This window comes from Ogataea angusta (assembly GCF_019207475.1).
Source record: "Ogataea angusta isolate 61-244 chromosome Unknown 61-244_NODE_12_length_299177_cov_91.812086, whole genome shotgun sequence".
In the NCBI taxonomy this organism is placed as follows: domain Eukaryota; kingdom Fungi; phylum Ascomycota; class Pichiomycetes; order Pichiales; family Pichiaceae; genus Ogataea; species Ogataea angusta.
The window spans coordinates 154,337-172,434 of record NW_025065226.1 but is presented as its reverse complement, the minus strand read 5'-3'; the positions used below and the strand labels follow the sequence as shown (position 1 = coordinate 172,434).

At 53.4% G+C, this 18,098-nt stretch overlaps 8 protein-coding genes across 8 annotated transcripts; 4 read left to right on the top strand and 4 right to left on the bottom strand.

Annotated features, from left to right (window-relative positions):
* Nucleotides 1-74: 74 nt before the first annotated feature.
* Nucleotides 75-704, bottom strand: KL928_005068 (uncharacterized protein; the record flags this gene model as incomplete). Its single annotated transcript, XM_043205836.1, has 1 exon — nucleotides 75-704. The coding sequence occupies one exon, from the start codon at nucleotides 702-704 to the stop codon at nucleotides 75-77; it is 630 nt and encodes a 209-aa protein (XP_043057655.1).
* A 299-nt stretch (nucleotides 705-1,003) lies between these two features.
* Nucleotides 1,004-2,209, bottom strand: KL928_005067 (uncharacterized protein; the record flags this gene model as incomplete). The annotated part of the gene is made up of 1 exon (XM_043205835.1): nucleotides 1,004-2,209. One exon carries the CDS (start codon nucleotides 2,207-2,209, stop codon nucleotides 1,004-1,006), a length of 1,206 nt encoding a protein of 401 aa, XP_043057654.1.
* Nucleotides 2,210-2,279: 70 nt separating this feature from the next.
* KL928_005066 (uncharacterized protein) lies at nucleotides 2,280-5,978 on the bottom strand (the record flags this gene model as incomplete). Its single annotated transcript, XM_043205834.1, has 1 exon — nucleotides 2,280-5,978. The coding sequence occupies one exon, from the start codon at nucleotides 5,976-5,978 to the stop codon at nucleotides 2,280-2,282; it is 3,699 nt and encodes a 1,232-aa protein (XP_043057653.1).
* Nucleotides 5,979-6,147: 169 nt separating this feature from the next.
* KL928_005065 (uncharacterized protein) lies at nucleotides 6,148-7,899 on the top strand (the record flags this gene model as incomplete). Its single annotated transcript, XM_043205833.1, has 1 exon — nucleotides 6,148-7,899. The coding sequence occupies one exon, from the start codon at nucleotides 6,148-6,150 to the stop codon at nucleotides 7,897-7,899; it is 1,752 nt and encodes a 583-aa protein (XP_043057652.1).
* Nucleotides 7,900-7,970: 71 nt separating this feature from the next.
* Nucleotides 7,971-8,701, top strand: KL928_005064 (uncharacterized protein; the record flags this gene model as incomplete). The annotated part of the gene is made up of 2 exons (XM_043205832.1): nucleotides 7,971-8,393; nucleotides 8,462-8,701. 2 exons carry the CDS (start codon nucleotides 7,971-7,973, stop codon nucleotides 8,699-8,701), a joined length of 663 nt encoding a protein of 220 aa, XP_043057651.1.
* A 51-nt stretch (nucleotides 8,702-8,752) lies between these two features.
* KL928_005063 (uncharacterized protein) lies at nucleotides 8,753-12,019 on the bottom strand (the record flags this gene model as incomplete). Its single annotated transcript, XM_043205831.1, has 1 exon — nucleotides 8,753-12,019. One exon carries the CDS (start codon nucleotides 12,017-12,019, stop codon nucleotides 8,753-8,755), a length of 3,267 nt encoding a protein of 1,088 aa, XP_043057650.1.
* A 103-nt stretch (nucleotides 12,020-12,122) lies between these two features.
* Nucleotides 12,123-16,619, top strand: KL928_005062 (uncharacterized protein; the record flags this gene model as incomplete). Its single annotated transcript, XM_043205830.1, has 1 exon — nucleotides 12,123-16,619. The coding sequence occupies one exon, from the start codon at nucleotides 12,123-12,125 to the stop codon at nucleotides 16,617-16,619; it is 4,497 nt and encodes a 1,498-aa protein (XP_043057649.1).
* Nucleotides 16,620-17,061: 442 nt separating this feature from the next.
* KL928_005061 (uncharacterized protein) lies at nucleotides 17,062-18,093 on the top strand (the record flags this gene model as incomplete). Its single annotated transcript, XM_043205829.1, has 1 exon — nucleotides 17,062-18,093. One exon carries the CDS (start codon nucleotides 17,062-17,064, stop codon nucleotides 18,091-18,093), a length of 1,032 nt encoding a protein of 343 aa, XP_043057648.1.
* Nucleotides 18,094-18,098: the final 5 nt, after the last annotated feature.

Here is an 18,098-nt window from a genome sequence, read left to right as displayed (position 1 = left end):
AACAAATTTAATTCTACAGTCAAAATCATCACCAGAAGCTTGTTCGTATCTATACACCTAATCGCCTTCGTTTTCTAGTTTGCCTTTTTCTGCTCATCCCGCTTCGAGTAGATCTTGGCGGTGAAGGGCTCCTCTATCAGTTCAACAAGCTGATACATGGCGTAGACAAGACCAGAAATGAACACTCCCGAAGCCTTGCCGTACCACAATGCTGTTCCCAGGAAACACAGAGTGGATCCGTCGTACATTGGGTTGTCAAGCACGCTGAATGGGAAGTCCGTGATTCTCTCGTCTTTAAGGAAGCCAAAGTGGTCTCCGAGGTAAGTTCCCACGATTCCGAGCTTATACATGGAGCTGGAGACAAAAACAGAGCCGGTCGCAAACAACAGTGCCCCGATAGCCTTAACCAGCGGCGTGTCCAGTAATGGAGAGGTCGGCTGGTCCAGAATAGCGTCTCTGTAGATGTGGTCTCTAATCAGACCGAGGGTGAAGACGGTCAGGGAGAACGCGTACACAGCAAGCAACTTACTGCCAAAAGCCAGCTTGGACAGAAGTTTAGTGTTGTACTCGAGTCTGGCACCGAAGTTCCAGTACAATGGGTTGAACACCACAAAGAATATCGCCGTCTGGATCTTCTTGGAGTTGAAGTCGATGTCCTTGGCGAGGTCCCAGTAAATGTCCGTGAATTTGTCGACGTATTCCATGTCTTGTGACTAAATTAAACATGAGTAAAGCCTCATTATTTATAAGGCACGGGCTCCAAAATGTTGAATTTACAATCACATGCGTATTTTCTATGGAAAAAGGGAGAATCTTGCAAAATATAAATACCTCCTGTTCCCACCCGTAATTTGCCCTGAATCTGCGGAGCCAACAATGCATCTTTGCCTGCTCAATGCTATCACATGCAAATTCGCGGCCCCGTTTTTTGCCTGAAAAAATTAAGTGTTGGGCTACATGCCTCAACTGCACCTTACTGCTTGTACTTACTTACCTATAGTGCTTACGCCTCGAGCCGTTCCGCAGCGAGTCTTCTTTCGATCTCGGCAAGCTCCCGTTCCCGAGCCTCGATCTCCTCCTTCTTCAGCATCAGGTCGCGCTGCACACGCTCCTCGAACGCGCGCAGCCGCTCTTCCTCGAGTCGAATCTGCTCCTCCTTGTCGTCCAAGGCCGGGCTGTCAGCGACTTTCGGCGACTGGTACGTCTCGTGTCCGTTGGCCACGCCCGTCATGCTCGTGGCCATCGACGACACTCTGGCCCTGCTGATCTCGCTAACGTCGCCGATCTCGCCCTCCTCTCCGAGAGTCTTGGCGCGGTAGTTCTCATACAGCACCTCGTGGGTGTAGTCCTTGAAGTCGTTCAGATGTGTGATGAGTAGCGTGTTTTTCAGCGACAAAAAGTCGCTGATCTCGTTGTCAAAGATATCGATCGTGCCCCACGGATACACCCTTACACGCTTGACCTCGCCCGACGCCGGGTCCTTGTGCGTCGTGTTGGACCCCATCACGGCAAACGGAAGCGTCTTCCCCAGGTACTTGTTGAGCTCGATGGTCTCCTCGTCGGCGCCTTCGTCCAGGTTGAAGAAGTCGTCGTTGAAGTCGAAAATAGGCAGCTTGTAGTGCTCGATGTCTTCCATGATGAGTTTCTTGTTCAGTTTCAGCTCGGCGAGCGTCAAAGAGTCTGCCTTGGCAATCACCGGCACTATGTTGACCAGTTCTCCAAGCGACTGCATGAAAACAACGTCCTGCTCTTTGAGGCCGTGGCCGGTCGGGGTGATGAAGTACAGACAAACGTGGACCCGACAGTCCTTGAACCTGGGGTTTCTTCTAAGCTTGGACTCCTCAATCAGAATCTCGTCGTACTGGTGTTTGACGTAATCGGTAATAACCTGGAATGACACGCTGTTATCCATGCTGGTGCCGAAACCAGGGGTGTCGATCAGGTTCAGGCAGATCCGGACGCCCTCGCCGTCCTCCAGCTCGACAGTGCTCTTTCTGAGCTGCATCTCGCGGTCTGGGTTGACCAATTCCTCGGGCGAGTACATGTGTATTGTCGAGGAGGGCTCGACGATCAGCTGGTCGCACAGCGAGTTGATGAACGTCGAGCGGCCAGAACCGCTTTCGCCGACCACCATGACGGTGAAGTTCAGCGACTTCTTGAGCGTCTTTCTTTTACGCAGTGCAGCCGAGTTTCCTAGGACAGTAACCATGTTGCCAACGCGTTAAAATAATTCGCGTAGCAATAAAATAAATAAATTACATTTCTGGCTGCACAGCCATCTATTTAGCTCTTGCCCTGATTGTCTGCAGCTGTTTGTAGCGGCGCTCCCAGTTGAACTGCCAGTCCGAGTTGGTCCAGATCTCGCAGAACTGGCCGCACAGCGTGCTCACGTTGCGGATGTAGCTCGGCAGGTTGTGCTCGCTGATGAGCTTGAAGTGAGTCGTGCTGAAGATGCCCGGTATTCCTGCCTTTCGGAATATCTTCACGCGGTAGCAGCGTCCCGCGCACGGCTCGATGACAATGCTCATGAAATTGAACTGCGACGCGATCTTGTGGAACAGAAACGGCTCGCCCGAGTCGTTCCAGTAGATGTTCACAAAGTCGTTGCCTATGTGCCGCTTCTTGCTGCTCACGGCGTCGTCGGTGCCGTGCGGCATCATCGTCGTCACGTGGAAACACACGTGTGTCACCGGCGAGTGGTGATGCACCGTGTACTCGCCGTCCTGGTCGTTCTGCGTGTCCAGTCCGCCAACGTAGTAGTCCTTGCAGCCACGCAGCCGAATAAGCTTTCCGAGCCGCGTCAGAAACGCCTCGTACGCCTCCGACCCGAACTGGTTGCTCAGAATGTCCTTTTCGGTCGTCTGTCCGCGGCCAATGTACACCACGCCGATTTTGTGCAGGTTCACCACCGGGATCCGGTCCATCACCGCCACGGACCGTCTGGTCTGGTCGTCCATCTCCAGGGGCCTCAGCGCGGCGTTTTCCGCTCCCAGGAGCGCGGAAACCACGAACGACGGCATGAGGGACGTGTGTGCGTGGCGCGCTGGCAGCCTCACCTCGAAGCGGTCGATCGCGGTCGATCGACGCAACGTGAGCAGCGACCTGGGCGTGTGTCTGTGGCTCGAGACCGTGAGGAGCCCATCTCCGTGGAGCCAATGGCGCGTGTCGTAGTCCTTGTTGTCTTCAGTTTCTGTGTCGATGGCGAAAATCTGTCTCGCGCTGTTTTCAGCCGTCGCAAACCGGTTGATGGCCTCGTAGTGCACTTTATTTTTCGTATCTTCCAATCCGAGAGCTACCAGATTTTTATTGATGAAGTCAACGAGTTGGCTGCGCTGGTCCATCGAAAGCTTGAGAAACCAGCCGCAGACCGCACGGTACGACATCGCCGTCAGGAACAGCAGCAGCTGCTGGCTGACCTCGAACGACTGGGTCGAAGGCAGTCTGTCGAGCGAGGAGTCCAGGTAGTCCACGTCGTGCTCTTTTTTGTTCTGGAACGCGTCCTTGGAGTACTCGATGTACTTGAACGCGATGGCAAATATGCGCTTGTAGTCCTCGGTGGTGAGGTTTGAGATTAGAGCGGGCAGTTCCGAAAGACTAAACAGGAGGTCCAAGATGGGGGCAGCGGTAGCAGCGGTGGACAGTCTGGTCTGCAGAACGCTGAGAATGGGCCCCAGAAACCGTTTGATCGAGGCAGAAAACTCGTAGCACGAGACGATAAGGAAGTGCAGACACGGTATGCCGGTCTTGTCCCAGGACTTGAGTGCCGAGATCACAGAGCTGATCAGCAGGTCTTCCTCTGTTCTGGAAAAAAGCGCCTGGTACGCCGGAATGGCCGACAGCGTGCGGATCAGCGCGACCTGGACGTCTGTTTTCGACACAGCCACCGGGCGGAAAGACGACGGGAACCGCAGCTGCAGCTGGTGGCAGAGAGTGCGGAGCAGCCGCAGGATCTGGTTGTGGGACGGGAACAGCGACGGGTACGCCAGCTGCGGACACAGATGGCCGAGCACGAACGAGTAGACCTCCCAATCGACGAACGTCTCGAGCGTCAAGACGACCAGTTCGAGCCAGCCGCTCAGGTCGCTTCGTTTGAGACACCTGTGGCTGCACTTTTCGAGCAGCTCCCGCGGCAGATACGTAAGTGTCTCCGGATACTGCCATTTCCAGCTCTCGTCGCGAGCGTGGCCGGTGTCGACGTTTCTTCCCAGGTTGTGGCACAGTCCGTCCACGTCGCAGACGTCGACAAAATGTATGTAGTCGTCTGCGGGTCTGGCGCGCGCCATGAGCCGTGCGATGGTGAGGAAAGTGTCGTGGTCGGCAGAAATGGTGGACGAAGCCAGTTTCAGGAGATAGTCGAAGACAGCACCGGCTTTGTAGGTGTTGCGCGAGCTCTGACAAAGAGCGAGCAGCGAATACACGACGTGCTGGGTGAACACTGCGGCAGAGGGGAATTTGGCGATGAGCGACTCCAATAGCTGGTTGTCTATGCGGAGCAGAATTTTTGCGAGTGTGTCGCGATAGCTGGCGAGGTTCCAGAAGCCGTCACTGAGGAAAAAATCCAGATAATGGTTGAGAGGCTCGCGGTTTTCGCAGATGTCCAGCGACTCGAAAAAAGCCAGCTCCAGGACTGCAAGCACCTTCTCGGTGGTGCCAAAGGTGCTGATGAGCGACTCGCAGTTCTGCTGCCAGTCTTCGGTGATGGCTACACATTTGAGCTCAGAGCTGTAGCTGTCGATGACGTAGTCCAGCTGCGACTCCGACAGCCGGTTTTTATTCTTCTCAAATAGCCGGAGGGTGTGTTCGCGCCATAAGGGATTATTGGCGGCCTGCAGACGGTCAAAGAGCCGTGCCAAAATCAACTCGTCCACGGAGTCGCCGTCTATAGCCATCAGACAGTCCCAGAACCGCGCATCCATAAGCTGTCGTTGCGAAAGAAGGCCCAAGTCAAGCAGCGAGAGAACGACAGAGCAAATAGCGTTGGCCACGGCCGGCTGCGTCTGTGCCGGACAGGACGCAATAGCCGGCGGCAGCAGCCCGCTGGCGGTCTCCAGCACGTCCGTGACCAGTCTGCCGACCTTGGATGTGTCTCTGTAGTAATTCAAATATGTTTGCACAAACACAAGACAGCCGTATGCGGGTCTTTCCTCGGCTCCAATAATTTCAGAGCACTTCACAAAAGTCAGCAGAGAATAATTCGGGCTGCTCAGAAGCGCCACCAAAATGCCGTCGATCGTGTGGTCCAGCTGAATAGTGCCGAGCAGCTTGGCTCTGCCGAGAATGTCGACGATATCGCGTACGCTGGACGGCGGGACGCTGCCGAAAGATATGTATGTGTCTATAATCTGGAAGTATGCGGTGAGCGTTTCTATGTTGGCAGCGAGCGTGGCCAAATCCAGAACCTTGGAGAGCATTTTGGCAAGATCCTTGGATTCGAACAGGTTGAAGTTGAATTTTAGACAGTTTGCAAGGAACAGGGTGAACTCTGTCTGTGACTCTTCTCGTTGGGGCAGGTTGTTTAGTGTGCTCCACAGGTACTTGAAAAGCGGATATGGCTGATAAATTAGCAGATCATAAATATCGCGGCCGTCGTTTGTGAGCAGCTTCAGACTTTGGACGCTGTAATCGATGTCCGACTCGAGATATTCGAGTATATCCTTGTAGTACGCCATCTTCGTGGGTGTTGAGTGGTCGCTTGCCTCAATGCAGGTGAGAAACAAATTGAACGTCTCCAGACGAAGCTGGTCCGAGTTTGAAAGCTCGAGGTTTTGTTTGGCGAGAAACCAAAGCTCCGGGATAGACGAGATGCTTACAGTCTTGATGGAGGAGATCAACTGGCGGACGGCAGCGATTTTGGCGCTCGTTGAGCCCGTCTTGAGCGTCGCAATCAGGTCTTTCTGGTTGAACAGGTCTGTGCCCACCACCGTCGGCTGCACGGCTATAGGCTTTGATCTGAAGCTTTTGGATATCGATTTGAACATGACATGGATTTTTTCTAATTAATCCTATTTTTTTTTATTTTATTATTCTGACACATCTTTTTTTGATCTTTTTTGATCTGTCAAAATATGTTGTCGTTTTCCCAATCACGACCCAAATGCCAAAGGTATATAAACACAGGCGACGCGCTTGTGCAAAGTAAACAACATAATGATGGACCGACTCATTGATCCGCTCTGCCAATTGGCCGCCAACCCCACGGCGCAGTCGCTCACTCTGGGGTTCAGTGCGGCTATTCTGGGAATAATCACCACGATGGTCACTTCGAGCAAGGACCAGTTTCGTGGAATCGATCTTTTACAGGAGCTCATAGACATTGAGAACGCAAACAAGAGCCAGACGCTGGCTAACTCGAAATACGAAGAGATGCTCGAGGTGTTTAGCGTGGTGCTCGCTTTGGGAGCACTTTTGTTCGCCGTGCTCTTTGTTCTGGTTGGCGTGCTGTTTTGGCGGTTTGGAGCACAAAAACGGCTTCTGAGCGAGTTTCAGACCGAGATGGCAGACCTGAAGGCCACTCTGAACCATTTCATGGCCAAGGAGGATGAACTCTTCTACAACATTTCTGTTCGGTTGCAACAGGAAAGCGATACCCTGCACACGGATCTCAACACGGCGGTGAAGAACGGCATGCTGCAGGTCGAGGACTTGGTGGCAAAGTTCCAGACAAAGATCAAGGCCTGTCGCCAAAACATCAAGAACGAGCTGCACAAGTTCGACACCATCAAGGAGGTTTCTGAAAAGACGGAGCAGAACCTCAACAAGTTCGAGTCTTCTCTGTCAACCTACACCGCGAGAATGCAGCAGCTTGAGCACCAGTCCGCGAATCTCAAGAAGACGGTCGATCAGTATGTCTCACAGGTGGATATCAAGGCAGAGCTGATGGACAAGGAGTACGAGCTCGCCAAGATCCAGATGTGCAAATGCAACCTTATGCTCACGAACTCGCAGATTTTGCTGGAGAAGATTTTGGGGAATATGGACAGCGGCACCGACGTGAGCCTCAGCGACGTCCTGAAGGACCTGGACCACGACTTTTCTCTTGATTCGGACGCCTATTTCAAGGCCTATTGCGAGTCCACCGACCTGACGCTCGTGGATATCAGCAAGAGGCTGGAAACCGTCCAATCGACGCTACGAGTGCACGACGACGACATCAGCAAGACCCGCAGAGGCATTGAGGATGCCAAGCGGGACTTGCGCGAAGAGCTGCGACAGTTCACAACCAGAAACGAGCAATGGATCTACAACTGGATTTCGGTTCTGTACGGCCTATTCACGTCAGACATCGCCCAGCTGCAGATCCAGCTGCTCGGGTTGGACGACCTGGACTCGCTGCGCAAGCTGGAGGAGACAGGAGCGTATCTGAAGGACGAGTGCGTTTTCATTGAGAACTTTATATTTGAGTGCAAAAAACAGTGTTTCGGTCTGCTACGCGAGCTCAGTCTGCTGCTTTTCGAGTTCTATTTGCTCAAGACCGAATATCTCAGCCAGGACCAGATCCTCCAGGAATGCGACACCCGCATTGAAACCACTGTGGCAAGACTGTTTGAACTATTCCAGACCAGCTTGCAGAACTCGTCCATGAGCCACAAAGACTCACAGAACCTATCCACCATAATTTGCAAGTTCCAGGAGAAGCTGGTGGCAGACCTCAAGCTCACGTGTTCCAACTTTAATGTCATTTTCAAGCAGAACATCGAGGACTTCTTCATCATCTTCAAGACGCTCAAAGAGATGGACGAGCGTCTTCCCAGCGACGAAGACTCGTCCGTGATAATAAACAACTGTCGTTCGCTTTCCGACGACGACGCAGACACCAGCAACAGCTCTGATTCCTGGGGCCTGGACGACAGTTCCGCGTACAAGCCGCTGCGCTTGGTCGAGAAGAGGACAGTTTCGTGATGCCGTCGCGTCGATCGCCGCTGCTAGTAATTATTTTATTTAATGACATTTATTTTTCTCTCTATTGGATAATGGCTCGAATAATCCTGCTGAAAAACAAAACAGTTCCTACTGATCCGTACGACGAGCTGTTCAGCCAGAACCAGTACGAGCCGGTGTTTCTGCCGCTGCTCAGACATTCGTCCATAAACGAAAAAGAGGTGAAGGAATTCCTCAAGTCCGATCTGTATCTGGACGAGTACCAGGCGCTGATTGTGACGTCGCAGCGGTGCATCGAGACGCTCGCCAAGCTTTTGCAGGAGCTGCGGCACGAGAAGTTCGAACGGCTCGACCGAATTCTCAACAAACCGTCCTACACCGTGGGTCCTACGACGTCGCAGTATCTTGAGAATCTGGGATTTACAGATATTCGTGGCGGCAAGGACGCCGGGAACGGCTCAATTCTGTCGGACATCATCATTCGCGACCCGCTGTTCCGTTCGAGCGCCAAGAAGGTGCTTTTCCTCACGGGAGAAATACGCAAAGACATTATTCCGCGCAAACTCAAGTCCATCGACTTCAGCGTTCTGGAGCTCGTTTCCTACCGCACGGAGCCCCTCGAAGACACGCAAAGCAGGTACGAGCAGCTGTCGTCGACGGCGCCGGAAAAGTCGTGGCTGATCTTCTTTTCTCCTCAGGGAACGGCCGACATTGTGAATATCCTCAAGGAAAAAAAGCACAATTTCCAAATTGCGTCGATCGGCCCGACGACAGAGGAATATCTTCTGGACAATGGTATCAAGCCGGCAGTGGTGTCGTCTAAGCCAGATGCCAAATCGTTACTGTCCTCCATTATGAGCTATGAACAGGCTATCTAGAATGAATACGTCACTTTGTTGAGTTCAGAGACCACCAGCAGGTTTTCGGAGCTATTTTTGTAGTCGAGCTCCATCTGGATCTGGAAGTCGGACTTGTTTCTGATTTCGACCCGCGGCAGTTCCAATTTGCCCACACGCAGCGGCGTGAGAACGAGATCGAACTCGTACGCGGCGCTTTTGTCGTTCTGGAGGTCCAATTCGAGGTCGAAGTTCTTGAGGCCGGCGATAAGCCAGTTGTTCTCGTTCTCCACAAGATCCAGCTTGAGGTTGATGTTTTTTGGGATCTCCGGCTCGTTCTGGAACCGCACCTTTTTGTTCTCCTTTTCTTCCAATTTAAAGAGAATAACGTGGAGCGACAGACGTGCGTGGATTGGTTCGCACACTAGGTACTGCAGCTGCTTGGCAAACCGGAACTCGACAATGTTGATTGTGTTGATCACAGGGAGCGTGACCACTATGTTGAGTTGTTTCCAGGACGCGGAGATGAGCTCCTGTTGCAGATCCGGAGAAACGTCGTAGCTGCGGCCAAAGAAGTCCCGCAGTTTGTCGGCAAGACTCTGGACGTCGGCAGGATGCAGTCGCGAAAGCACTCTCTGGTGGACTTTGGTTTCAAATGGGTCAGTCTTGATGCAGTTCGTCAAAGAGTAATGGTTGAGCTTTGGTTTCTGTGCCCTGAAAAATGTGCGCAGAAGACTCGAGTATTTAATTAATTCCGGCTCCTCGTCCAGAATCTGTTTGTGGAACATTTTCTCAAGCCCAACAACTATCTCGTCCTCAATGTCGTTGTAGTCGATTTGCAGGTTCAGACTCTCGTCGCTGAGACTCTCGATCTTGTAGAAAAACGTCGACCCCTGGTCGTTGAACGCAATAATGTTGCGCGGCTGCTTCCACGTGACCACCGTCGAGTTCTGCGACGTTAGGTCCACCTTCTGCACCCTGACGGGGCGGTTGTGGATCGGCGAGTTGATGGAGTAATTAGAGAACAGCTGCGCCGATTTGAAGATGTCCTGCACCGAGACCGCAATCTGAAGCTGGGTGTCCAGGTCCTTGGTCAGATACACGGAGCGGTCGCCAAAGACCAGTCCAAACGACAACGGCACGAGCGTGTTGGACACCTCTGGCGGGAAAAAATACGGAATTCTCACGGTCACCGTCGAGCCGGGAGAAAACGGACAGTTGCACTTGAACACCAGCTGGTCCATGTCATTTTCGACCTCCGTTTCAACAACTTTTCCGTCACTCTCAACCAAATACTCTGCCTTGGGCACCATTCGGTCGATATCTGTCTTGTGGAACACAAACTCGCAACGTGAGAGCTGCTCAGAGCCAACCTTGGCGACCAGCATGATCTCGTCCCTGTTGAGGTCTCTGACTCGCGGAATAACGGCATCTATCACGGTGTTTTGATAAAGGTGGCCGTTTTTGTAGAATTGCTCAATCGGATATGCAAAAACACGCAAGTCGAGCGGCTTGCGGATTTCCAGCTTGCCAGAGCGTACCACAACGCTCCGGGCTTCCAAATCACCACACACCAGGTCCTTTGACTCCAACTTATAGTTGCTGTGTTTTTCCAGAGAGCAGCTACCAAGCCGGAATTGTGTGCTATCGAAATTCACGATAATCTCGTCCACCGGCAGCACTATTTTGCTGGTGATCCGCACTCCCAGCTCGTACGTATCGACGCCGGCCGGGTCGATGCAGGGAGCGAGCTCGCAGTCAAACAGGTCGGCAGACTCAAATACCACAAGATCGGTCAGGTTGTCGAGAATCTTGGAAAACTTGTCCGATTCGAACGGCTCGTCTTTGGCGACGAGCTCCAAATACGACGTCAAAAGCACGGGCAGCACGTCCTCGTACGTTGCGCTCAGCTGCTCGAGATTGGCGATGAATATCTTCAGTATGCCCAGCGTGATGTACTTCCATTCGGAGTTTTTGAAATAGGTGAACGAGTCGTTCAAAATCTCCAACGACGTCTCCAGCTCCTTCATGTTGTGGAAATAAATCAGTGCCAGCTCGGTCGACAACGTGTCGACGGTACGCGGCCGCGACTGCGCTTTGGAGTAGTCTTCAATGACTTTTTTCGTCTCGTCAATGGCGTACTCCTGGAACCTGCTTTCTGAATCTAGTATGCTCTTAACGGTATCGTCAAACAGCTCGTATTTCTCAGAATGCATCGGAACGTCCACCAGAGAGCCGGCAAGCACGTAGCCCTTGCAATGCGCAAGTTTGACCAGCTCGTTGCGTCGTAAAATTCTAATGTCGCCGAGCTTCTCGTACAGCTCGGCCAGGTCTCGCTCGACACCACCCAGCAGCTTCTGGAGGTGTGCATTGTTCAGAAAGTCAGTGATCAAAACCACTGCTATCTCGTTCTTCTTGTAGCTCTCGTCGAACGACTCAATAAACCGCGAAAGTACCTGGATCCACTCCATTTGGGTGCGAATCATGAGAGCCTCGCTCGTCGCCGTTTTGCGCAAAATGGTCACTGACTGCTTGTAGAAAAACGCCTTGAGCTTGAACCTCGACTTGTAGTCAATGTCTGGCGTGCTGTCAGCAAGAGGTAGGTCTCCAAACGAGCAGCTTTCAATCCCCTCGGCGAGGTCGAGTTTATCAACCTTCGCAATCATATCCTTATAACATTGCAGCGCGTCGTCCAACTGTCCAATGCTCATAAACAGATGAGCAAGCTCGTTCATGCCGTCGAGCGTGTCGCGCGAGCGATAGTACGCGAGTCGGTGGCCAATTGACTCGACAAGCCCTATTTTGACCGAGTTGGCCAGGCCGGCCCAGGCTTCGCTTTTTTCGACCGCTGACGGGTAGCTGGACTTGATTTTGAAGATGTTGTCGAACGTGAGCATGTCGTCGACAAAATCCGTCTTCAGCTTGTTTAGCAGGTTGGTTTTGAGCAGTTTTTCTGCCCTCGAAATGTGCGCGGTGTTTTCGTACAGAATTATGAAGTAGACAGACGTCGGCTTGGCCGACTTGACGTTGTTGAGCCATTGCTTGACCACAGGCCGCACTCGTGCGCGGTACTCGTCTATGCTGGTGCTGGTGATGAAAATGAAGTTGAGATATTTGCTGTCTGTGGACTGGACGTAGTTGAGTTTGATGTTACTGAGGGTGCGCACCGAGCTGGCGGGACCCGGCTTCCAATGGAGCTTCTCAATCCGCGTGATGGCCTCGAGGTCCTTTTTGAGGTGCGCATAGAGCGAGAACGGGTCGTAATACCCGATTTCGAGCGGGATCGGCGCATCTAATTGGTCCATATCATCAAGATCAAAAGCAGGAAATATTTCAAAATAAAAAAAAAAAATAGACAATTAATTGACTCGCGTTCGAAATTATTTTCTTTATTTTATTTACTGCCAAATGCCATCGCAAGATAAACCTAAACGGGCCGCTGCGAATCCGGAATTGAATCCGTTCCTGAGCAGGGCGCTAGCGAGAATATACGGAGACGATCCATCTGTGGAGGTGCGATTGCCCGAGCTGTCTGTTGACGAGGACATCGAGTACTGGAAGACGCTGGCCAAGCGGGCCAACATCCCTATAGAAGACCCCGTGCCGGAGCGCGAGGCCCCAGTGGCGCACAGAGAGAAACAACAGCGTAGCGGGAAGTCATTGAGGAGCGTATTTCGCAGAGAGAACTCAGCAACAGAGGTGCCGTTGAAACGCATTCCGAGAACACGCAAGGACGATTTCAGCTGGTATCGCGAGTCGAAGAAGCGCTATGCGCGGTATTTGGCGGCGTCGGCGCGCGAGGAGCGCGAACTGTACGAGCAGATCCACAAGGAGTACCTTGCCGAGCGCGAGAGTCTGAAAAGGCTCGAGGAGGACGAGAGCCGGGTCGCCAAGCTTGCGCAACTGCTTCGGGAAGCTAGTGGAAACAAGGAGGTGAAAGAGGAAGAGAGTAGCGTGGAAGCGCAACAGGAAGAAGCAGAAGAGCACGACGACGAAGAAGCAGAGGAAGCGGAACAGGCAGAGTCTGACGAGCAACGTGAGAGCGCACACTCTGACAATTCGATTGAGGTGATTGAGCTTGGCTCTGAAAGCGAGGAGTCTGAGCAAGAAGAGCCGGACAACTCCGAAGACCAACCAAAAATTGCGGACCGGTTTGCAGGCAAGCGACTTCCTCCTATAAGCAACTACGTGGTGAGCCACTATGGCGAGAGCGAAGAGGAGAGTGAAGAGGAGAGCCAGGAAAATGAGGTTTACAGCGATGAGAGCGAAGAGAATGAAGAAGAGATCGAAGGGGAGAGCGCAGAAGAGAGCGAAATTGGAGAGAGTCAGGCAGAGGAAAGTGTCGAGGAGAGCGAGGATATTGAAGAGAGCGAACGGGAGAGCGAGCAGGAAAGCGAGCAAGAGTCTGCTGATGAGATCGGAGCACCAGTCTCTGAAAGCCGTTCTGGCGAGCGAGAGATGCCGCAGCCTGTGGAGCTACAGGAAATCGACCAGATGATGTCTGAGGCAGACAGCATATTGAACCAGCCTGTTGCAAACGAGTCCATCTACTACTCCTACCACGAAAGCGAACAGCCGAGCGAGGTTCCGGACTGGACCCAGATCGCGCTTCTTGCTCAACAGGAGACGAGCGTGTACGAGGACGAGGTTATTGATGAGACCACTCGCATAGAGGTGAGGGCCGAGGAGACGGCGGAAGCGGCGGAAGAAGAACAGCCGCAAGAGCCAGAAAAAGCTGACGCGGCTGAGGAAACCGAGGCAGATCAGAAAGCTGGAGACTTTGAGCAGGCTAGTGCCGAACAATTGGAGACTGTGCCAGAGGTGTTTGAAACGGCTATCATGGACACTACAGAATCCGAGCCGCCTGCTCCAACGAAAAAACACAAGACCCCTCCGCCTGTGGAGCTGCCGAAACGAGTGCCTAGTCCAAAGTCGCCGAAACTGGACCCTGGTCTGTTGGATCTTTTGTCGGGCGCATTCGACGTGCACAACAAGGCCAGCGAGGAGAGCGAGCCGAGAGTTGCAGAAAACGCTGAGAAGTCTGTGCATTTCGTAGAGCCCGACACAGAGATTGACGTGGAGCAAGGGGCAGAGAGCACGAACATCGAGCACGAAGAGACAGCGACGGAGACGGCCATGGAGACGGCCACGGAGGGTGAGACCACGGTGCTTGTGACTGCGCCCGAAGCCGAGACGTCGCAAGAATACGACGCCGAGTCGACTGTCCTGGACACGGTGTACGACACGGCGATGGACTCTGCGGCGGAAAACGCTGACTCTGGCGACGAGCCTGCGATCGAGGTGGTGGCCGAGTCGTCGGTGATCGAGAACGACGCCGGCGACGCGTCGATCGACAACACGATCGACCAGGAGGCCTATGCGACGGCTTTGCTCAACACGACGCAGGCAGACGACGACACAGAGTCGGTGCTCGCGAACCAAACGGTATACTACGACGACGAGAACGCAGACTCCGAGGAAGTGGTGGAGCCGGGGTCTGTAGAGTCGCTGGACTCGGACGAGGTCGATCACGTGATCATGGAGGAGTGCGGCGAGGAGGTGGCAGGCAAACGGAAGCACGAGGAGGAGACGGAGCAGGAGCCGGAGCCGGAGACGGAGCCGGAGCCGAAGCGTGCCCGAGTGCAGACCGGATTGCTTGACACGCTGGAGCAGTTTGCGTCGGAGGCGATGATGGATATCTCGACGCCGGAGGTTGATGTTAGGGAGGCGGAGGAGAAGGATGTGGAGATACCAGAGGAGGCCGAAGAGACGGCTGTTATTTGTGTTCAGCCAGAGAGCGAGGGGGAGGAGAAGCGGGAGAAGGAAGGGGAGCAGGAAGAGGAGAAGGAGGAGGAGGTGATGGAAGAGTCAGAGGAAGAGCAAGAGAGGCAGTTGGAGGAAGAGACGGAGAACGAGCAGTCGCAAAAGGAAGCGCAGCCTGCCAATGAAGAGCCTCAGACGGATGCTTCCGACCTCGAACCTCAGCCGGACGCAGGTGCTGCTGAACCGGCAGGATTTTTCAGCTCCCTGAGAGATTTCGTTTCTGGAGCGATGATGGAGATGGAGAGCGACGCCGACCGGAGGAATGTCTCCGAGGAGAGCGAGACGGAACAGCTGGAAAAAGAGGAGCAGCTGGAAGGTCCCATTGAGCCCGCGGAAACTTCCGACAGGGACCACCATGGAGAGGTAGGAGGGGTTTTGGAAGCGGACAAAACGTTGGAAGAGGTTTCTGAGGAAGAAAGGACAGAGGAACCGCAGCTGCCAGCAAAAATACCAGAGTACGCTGTCGAGACTGCAGAGCATAAGGAGGAAGAGCGCGAAGAGGGGCCAGCCGAGGCAGAGGAACAGACGGAAATCATCCACGTTCCGGCAGAGGAGTCTGAAGGGGAGCTAAAAGAAGAGCGGAAAGATGAGCTAGAAGAAGAGCCAAAAGAGGAGCTAAAGGATGAGCGAAAAGAAGAGCTAGAAGAAGTTCTGAATGCAGAGCCTGATGAAGCAAAAGAACTGACGATACCGGTCGGCGATGCAGAGACTGTTGAAGGAAGCTCGGCGCAACCAGAGGCAGAATCAGAGGGTGCTGCGGAGCCGGATGTGGAAGCCCTTGAAAAAAGCCCCGAAGAAGTTTCTGAAAGTTCAAAGGAACAGCCAACAGAGGAGCAAGAAGAGGCGGAGATTTCTGCTGAGACGTCACTGCAGACTGCGTCGCCAACTCCCGCAGAGAACAACGCCAGCCCTGCTTCCGACTCACAACTTCCAGAAGTGCATTTTGAACGTCTCTCCCAGACGCGTGGCTTTTTCGGGCTGCTCTCGGACTTTGCCTCGGGGACTCTGGCCGACATTTCTCCGAACGTATCTGAAGACGAGCCATCTGGGCCTGATGGGGAGCCAGAAGAGGTAACAGAGGAAAAAGAGGCAGAAGACGCGGCAGGACAGACGCTTGCAAACGCTGAGACGAAGTTGGAGCAAGAAGAAACCACAAATGACGACCAGCTACCAAAAGATGAGTTTGAGGAACCCGCGCAGACCATTACCGTCAAGCCGGACCCTGTTTCTTCAGAGGCTTCTCCAGAGTCTTCGGAGATCTCCCCAACTGCTTCTCCAAAACTCTCTGACGCCGAGGTTGCAGATACAGTTGACAACAGCGAGCCAGAAGACGTTCCCGTCATCCATGTTCCTGCTACAGAGTCTCCCGCGACAGAGTCCCAAATCACCGTCAAGCCAGAATCGTCAGGCTTGTCGCTAGGCGAGGTGCCTTCTTTGAACCCAGAGACGCAGTCTGAGTCTGAGCGGAGCAGGGATGCTTCGCCTGCAAGACGAACGAGAGGCCGTTCTCAAAAGCGCCACAGCTCAGAGCCGCGCGACAGCGAGAGCTCAAAGAAACAGCGGCGCGCTGTTTCCGACTCTGAGACCTCGCGCAAGCCAAAGTCGCGGCCGTCGTCTAACGGGGACAGACTGTACCGTGCTAAGTCGCCAGTCAAGATCACGAGCAGCGGCATGTCCACACGCAGCGGCCGCGTGCTCTCGTACGAGCTGGAGCAGAAACGGGGCGAGCTGAGCAACCCGCCTCCTGCTACTCTGCCCAAGGCGGTGAAGGACCTGGTGGAAGAGGCCGAGTTCTTCATCGAGGAGGAGAAGGCCAAGGAATTGAAGGAACTCGTTGACGAGGCACAGCAGTTTGTTGAAGAGCCTGCTGCCCCAGAGGAGCCTGTTTCTGAGCTCAAGGTGGAAAAGAGACGCAAGCCAAAGAGCACTCCGGAACCAGAGCCAGAGCACTTACCACGACGCACGTCGCGGCAGACCGGCCGCTCAGCTGTGCCGGCAGAGCCTCTTGCCCGAATCCCGCCTCCGCGCAGAACCCGCAGAGCGCCAAAGGACAAGAAGTCCAAACCCAAATCTAAAAAATAGATAATTAAATATATTGTACATTAGATATTACTCGTATTCATCCTCCTGCTTTTGATCGCCGGCCTCCTGCTCGGCAACAGCCTCACACGCGTCCACCCAGTCCGAGTAGATGTCGATCGGCTGCGAGAGCGAGTTTATCGGCGTCTGGAACGACTGGCCACAGATTTTGCACGATAATGAGCCAATGTTGATTTTCTTATCCATAGTACAGTTGACCGACTTTTCGTGGTTGCAAAACAGACACGAGAACTGCGTGTCGAGTTTCTGCTTCACCTTCTTGACTGGGGCGGCCTTGGTCTTGCGTTTTCCCTAATTGTTAGCACGTTGCACGAAGCCATACTCACCATTGAATAAAAAGAATACGTGAAATATTATTATCGACGGGACGATTTGTACGTGAAATATTTTCTAAATTTTTTCTAAATTTTTTAGATCTAGAGGCATGCCACCAAAGAAGACCAAGAAGACCGCTGGCGCTGCCAAAAAGGGCAAGAAAGTCACGGGCACAGTGGTGAACACAGAGCTAAAGGTGCAGGAAGGTGTTCATGTGAAAGAAGCCGCTGTAAAGAAGGCCGTTTCCGAGCTGATCAAATGGAAGGACTCGCAGAAGCCCGAGAAGCCGCAGCTCTTCGACGACGACGACGCCAGTCTGTACATGCAGCTGACGAGTGTCAAGTTCTTCAGCAAAAAGCAGGTGCTCAAGCCCACGACTGTGGCTGTTCCGCACCCTGTGCACGACCTGGAGAACGAGTTCAAGGTGTGTGTTTTCGTCAAGGACGGCCAGATCGACGCTGAAACGCTGGAAAAAATCGAGCAGGAGAACATTCCGCATCTCGCCAAGATCGTCTCTGCTTCTGAGCTCAAGGGAGCTTACAAGAGCTACGAGGCCAGAAGAAAGCTGCAGAAAGAGTACGACCTGTTTTTGAGTGACGAGAGCCTGATCACTGCGCTGCCGAAGCTGCTGGGCAAGATCTTCTACTCGACCTCGAAACTTCCGCTACCAATCAGACTCAAAACCAAGGAAAACGTGTTTTCGGTGACCACGCTGGCCAACCAGGTGTCGAAAATGGTCAACTCTGTCCATTACGTTGCTCCGATGGGGGTGAATCTGACCCTCAACCTGGGCAGTGTCCGCCAGCCGCTAGACAACATCGTGGATAACGTCCAGGCTCTCACACAGCATTTTGAGAAACAGCCACTGAAGACCATACAATTGAAGCTGCTGGAGTCGCCTGGACTGCCGATTTACATTGCTGAGCAGATTTTCAGCGAGCAGGACGTTGGCGAGGACGAGAAGCCTGCCAAGGACGAGACTCCCGAGGTGAGGCTGACCAAGTTCGAGAAGGGGCTGGTGGAGCTGGCTCTGGACGAGGACCAGGCGCGTTCGATAGTGGGGCGTAAGGAGAAGAAGGTGAGCAAGCTGAAGCGGGGGAAAGAGAACCAAGACGGAGGGGTTTCCAAGAGAAGAAAATAGTGTGC